Consider the following 5,210-nt stretch of genomic DNA (forward strand, 5'->3'; position numbering starts at 1 on the left):
TGCTGCCCCTTCATCTTTTTTTTTTAACCTTTAAACCCCCCTCCTTCTTGCTCCAACCCTCTGTATATATGTGTCAGTGAGGAGTCAATGCAAACAGGCTGGAAAATACTTCATATTATGATTATATTATCAATACTTTACCTCACTGAGCCTCTCAGTCTGACAGGAGATCTCTCCTCCACACTTGTTGCAGAAACATCTTCTTCTTATATCCGTTAGCACAGCTAGCACCAGGTGCTAATAACAACAACGCCGGTACCAATGCGCCCTCTCTCTCTCCCGCGCACTTTGGCTCCGAGTTGAGGGCGCCTGATACGCCAACACCCTTTACTTTCATCATTACAGCGCCCACAGGGCAAATGAAACGTGTAACCGGGGTGAAAAGGGTGTTACCTTGACTTCATTATGAATGTTGTTACATCAAGGCCGAAAATTAGGATGAGCACCGCCTCTCCCAAAACCCGGCCCTGAATACAGGCCTCATTATTTCTCCAGATAATTGATATATCTTATAAATCAGTGCCTCAGTACTCAAACTCTATCTTTCTAGAAACTAGTGTTATTGAATAGAGGGATAATAATGTGTGTGTATAAAAAACAATAATTAGTTTATGACTTGTGGCAATAAAGAAACAAACGCAGATATATTAGAAGAAGTCTGGTATTTTAATGACTGATAAGACTTTAAGAACAAGGTTTCAAAAAGGAGGAAAGCATGATAACAACAATAATCAAGAGAAAAGTGCACCATTTCAGACGGAATGTTGAGATGAACCTCGGGAACAGAGAAACTCTCGGCTGTTCTTCAGCGAGAAACAAAAACACTCGGCGCTCTAAAGCTGAAGAAATGAGTTTCAGTAAAAACAAAGAGGATGTTGTTCCTGGTTGAGCTTGTTAGAAATAAAGAATAAAGTGCAGTGAGAGTTCACTTAGCAGTGCTGATGTACAGATAAATACAGAATATAATACAGCGTCTCGAATATCTAACTTATACGGAAGAGCCAGATGTGGATTGTTTTGATATCTGACTTTTTAGATTCTAATTTTAATTCCGAGACAAAATCAAGAGTGTTGGGTTTCGAAACAAACATAGGAAACGTCCAACGGTTATACAAAAAGAACATTTGAAAAAAAAAGGAAACATTGACTTTAAATCTGAGTTTCTTTCTTCAATTCTTAGAAAAAGAAATCTGACTTTTCCCGGAATTCACTTTTGGTCAGATCTTAAAAAACAATGTGGGCTTAATCCTCTTCTATAAACGTCTTATCTAAACCGTTGGGAAAACGTTAAACAATGTGAACTTCCCGGAGCTCTAATAGCAGCTTTGATTATTCTAGAAAATAAAATCAGTGACGTGTTTTTCTGCCGTTCACAGAAGCATTCAGTAAGGTTGGAAAACAATCACAACATCTTGAACAAAAAGCAACGAGCCTCCAGCATAACCACACATTGTCAAGAACTAGACAAGCATTCTTTAAAGCATGCTCATCAGCGAGTCCTTCGATCAGAGAAAACATTCTAATCAACTAAATGTTGAACTGTTCCTTTAACCAGTTAGTGATTTCACCTCTTCTAAAACCTCCCTATTTAACTATTCAAATATGCACTTTTTAGATTAAATATAAATTAAGATAATAGCCTAATGCTACCTTCGTCTGGTCAGAGTGTGAGTTCATAAGGAGGCTCAATGTTTAGGCGTCCGCGTGCGAAGACGTCTCTTGATGATCTGATGGTCGCTCTCTTTCTCCTCCGGCGTTCTGCTGATTATCTGTGAAGAGGAAAGGATTGTTAAAAGTGTAGGTCTATGAACACACAGAGAGACACACGACTGGTGGGCTGATCACGGCGAGCAATCTAATATTCAAATGGAATAAGAGAGCGGTGCAGGGATCACGTATTCACCCTGCAGGAAGCTGCTGGTTCCCTCGACAGAAGAGCAACACGGTTTCTCCACAGGATTTAGGGAAATAGCTGGAACTAAGGTCTGTGGAAACGAACCTGTTTGATGAATGCACGTTTTGTTCATCCGGATATTCTCCACAGGTCTACTTTTATAATGTTCTAATCATAAATCTAATGTCCAGAAGCTAAATGCTAACGTTATGCTATAAAGGAACTACAGCCGAGTCCAGCAGCACGACTTCAACGTCACGCCAACTTCAGATCCATATTCAAACACACAGATTCTAAATGGAACGAGTTGAAGCGTTTGTTTGAACAGTCTGCAGGAGGCAGGGACTTGCTTTCAAGCAGAACAGAAACTAACTTAGAGGAGTGTTTACGTGTTCGGCGTAATGACGTACAACGACCTCCACGACTTCTGTAGTCCTATTCAGCCGCTTGGTAACAACCATCGTTTCTCAGACACGTCAACTCTTCAGAAATCACCAGTGGGGTCACTGCTGATGGATTTAATGTAGAACAAAACGTGATCCTTCTCTTCAATGTGTCTCAACCACAGACCTTAGTTCAGATATTCTGCTAAATCCTACGGAGAGATCCCATTGGCTCTGAGACGAGGGAACAGGAAGTGGTGAAATGCTGACTCACTTCCTGGTTTCAGGACTTGTCACGGCACCACTCTATTGCGACGTTGGGAATCTTTTTGGAAGATTTTAAGCACACAAAATGAACCGTGAAGCCCCTGTTGATTCTCTATTGGCTGTCAGTGAATCTCCTCAAGACGCTGAGTAGGAAGTGGCGTTGGATTGCAGGTCCAGGAGAAAGGGAATGAAAGTTGAAAAACTAAAAGACTTTGCGGCTGGTAGAGACACAGCATTAAATATAACCGGCACACAGTAGCATAACATGTTGCTACACGGGACAGTCCACCCCATATTTACATTGTACTGGTATTTTCCGAAAGAACAAAATATATATTTCATTAAAAATAAATATTAATTGTTTCGGAATTGTGGGATTTTCATTAGAAAAATAAATCTCATATTTTTCAGAAAAATTACATTCTGGATTTCTTTAGTTTTCCTGAGATTAAAGTCAGAATTAATAATTTTTTTTATCTGATTTAATTGTTGAGTTTATTTTTTCAGAATTCATTTTCAGTATTCAGAGATGAAATAAGAAAAAAACAGAAATTGAATAAAAAGAAATCTCAGAAATGTTTATAATTCAGAATAAAACCCAGAAAAAAACAAACATTTTAACTTTTAGTCTCAGAATTCAGAGATTTTCTGAATAAAAATATGAAATTGAAATTAAACATTTATTCTCTGAATTCTGACTTTAGTCCCAGAATGTGTGTGTCATGATGAGCTGAAGAACAATGACTCTTACTGGATGTGAGGGCATGTCCATCGGGGAGGAGATCTCAGGTCTGTACAGTTTCCTTTTGCTCTTCTTGAGTCCCAGGCTGAGCGATGAAGACGAGGAGGAAGCTGATTCTAAATCACCACGACCGCTCATCAGACTCATCATCTTCTTAGCTGTAGAGAAACAGACAGAGGACTCTTTAAAGTAGAGACACTACATACTGATATACACCTGAACATCAGCAGGAGAGGACTCTTTAAAGTAGAGACACTACATACTGATATACACCTGAACATCAGCAGGAGAGGACTCTTTAAAGTAGAGANACGAGGGAACAGGAAGTGGTGAAATGCTAACTCATATCCGGGTTTTAGGACTCGTCAATGCACCACTCTATTAGATTTTATATTACTAATTATTTTCCTAATTGGGCTTTGATTGTAAATCTAATTGCTGCGGTAGGTTCAGTAGTAAAGTTATTTAATTGAATTCCCAGTTAAGGAAGTGATGCATTAAAGTGTAATGCTTTGCACACGTGTCAACTTATTCAGTATTTATGCAATACGAATATTTCCCTTACCTTTAAAGAAAAAATAAGGATGGCAAGAGAAACATGTCCCCATAAACAGTCTGGTAAGAAAAATATGAAGTAAGGTGCAGAAGCAGACGGACGGTAAAATGCAGGCGAGTAGAGGGATGTGTTTTTCAGTGAAACACCGTTTTTTGTAAGACATTCTGATATAAACATATCTTTGATGAGGGAGACAGAGTGCCATCGTGTTCATAATGATGACGACAAAGCGTACCATCTGGATTCAGCAGATGCTCTTGGTGGTTCAGTTACAGGCAAGCCACTCATAATTAAACTCTAGACTCTATCAATATCCACATGGCGGAGATTTGCTGCCACCGTTTACCTGTTTTTTAATAAACACGCTCGCCTACATGCAGCTGCGGGGACTTTATTCACGGTGACACCGACGTGATGTCTCCTTCCTGATGCAGTCTGATCTGGCTTCACTTCTCTCTGTCAGACGGGAGATTTCAGGAGACAGTGAATCTGTTACCCAGCGGGAAAAACACAATACCTCCAGGTGTGTTTCTGTCTGCTTCTCACCTCTAACTCAAACTGAAGGATTCTGGGTCTGTCTGTACGTCTGTACATCAATTTTCTACACAACTGTCCCAGATCTGAAAACATTGAGATAAGAGAAGATAAGAGATACTTTATTGATCCCAATTTGGGAAATGTTTGCGTTGCAGCAGCATAAAAAACAACAAAACAAAACAAGGCAATGCACATGAGTAGAAATGAAAGATTAAAAAATACTAGAATTCAAACATCTCAAACTATAATTCAAACCATATTGAAGAGCTTTAGACACAATATAAAGCAGGATGTTATTTACATTAAGAGTGCAGGGAATGGAATATTAAATTAAAAACACATGCATAATCTACAGTGTGTCCAGCTTTTCAAGGAGAAGCTACTGCATGGAGAAGTGAGCTCTCTTCCAGCCTGAGCTGATTTGTTACAGAGGCGGGTATGTGTAAGCAAAAGTGATTTTATTTAAAGTGGACCTATCATGCTATATTTGAATAACATAGTGTAGGACCATACCTATAAAAGGCATATTTATACTTTTTATTTTTCAAAATACCAAACAGATCATGCATTTTAGCCATTCCTCATTTCGCTCAATTTAACAGTCTTTGCATCATGGGCTGATTCTGTGAGAACAGCACCATCTACAGGCCTGGCATATGTACTACAGCGTCTCCAGCGCTTTCCAACGGCAATGTCCGTGGCTGTCTCCTCCTGATTGGTGGAGTTGGCCCAATAGCCGTAGCGCCACTTCTGTGACGTCATAGAAGTGTTCAAATCTGGATCAGACTGTATCAGATCCGTTGCAGCCCCTTTTTAAGAGATTTGGGTATG

General features: G+C 39.5%; 1 protein-coding gene across 1 annotated transcript; it reads right to left on the minus strand.

Annotated features, from left to right (window-relative positions):
• Positions 1 to 651: 651 nt before the first annotated feature.
• Positions 652 to 3,445, minus strand: LOC104950111 (kinesin-like protein KIF20B). Its single transcript, XM_010776585.1, has 2 exons — positions 3,296 to 3,445; positions 652 to 1,769 (listed from the first exon to the last, which is right to left on the minus strand). Exons 1-2 carry the CDS (start codon positions 3,434 to 3,436, stop codon positions 1,686 to 1,688), a joined length of 225 nt encoding a protein of 74 aa, XP_010774887.1. The 5' UTR covers positions 3,437 to 3,445; the 3' UTR covers positions 652 to 1,685.
• Between the last annotated feature and the right edge of the window lie 1,765 nt (positions 3,446 to 5,210).

This window comes from Notothenia coriiceps, unplaced genomic scaffold (assembly GCF_000735185.1).
Source record: "Notothenia coriiceps isolate Sejong01 unplaced genomic scaffold, NC01 NC01_scaffold00017074, whole genome shotgun sequence".
Taxonomy (NCBI): Eukaryota; Metazoa; Chordata; class Actinopteri; order Perciformes; family Nototheniidae; genus Notothenia; species Notothenia coriiceps.

Bases quoted from the DNA above. Each gene is read 5' to 3' on its own strand.
- LOC104950111 (XM_010776585.1), bottom strand. From the start codon at position 3,436: ATGATGAGTCTGATGAGCGGTCGTGGTGATTTAGAATCAGCTTCCTCC. The intron at 1,770-3,295 runs GTAAGAGTCATT...TCCTCTTCACAG, and splicing joins TGGACATGCCCTCACATCCA to ATAATCAGCAGAACGCCGGA.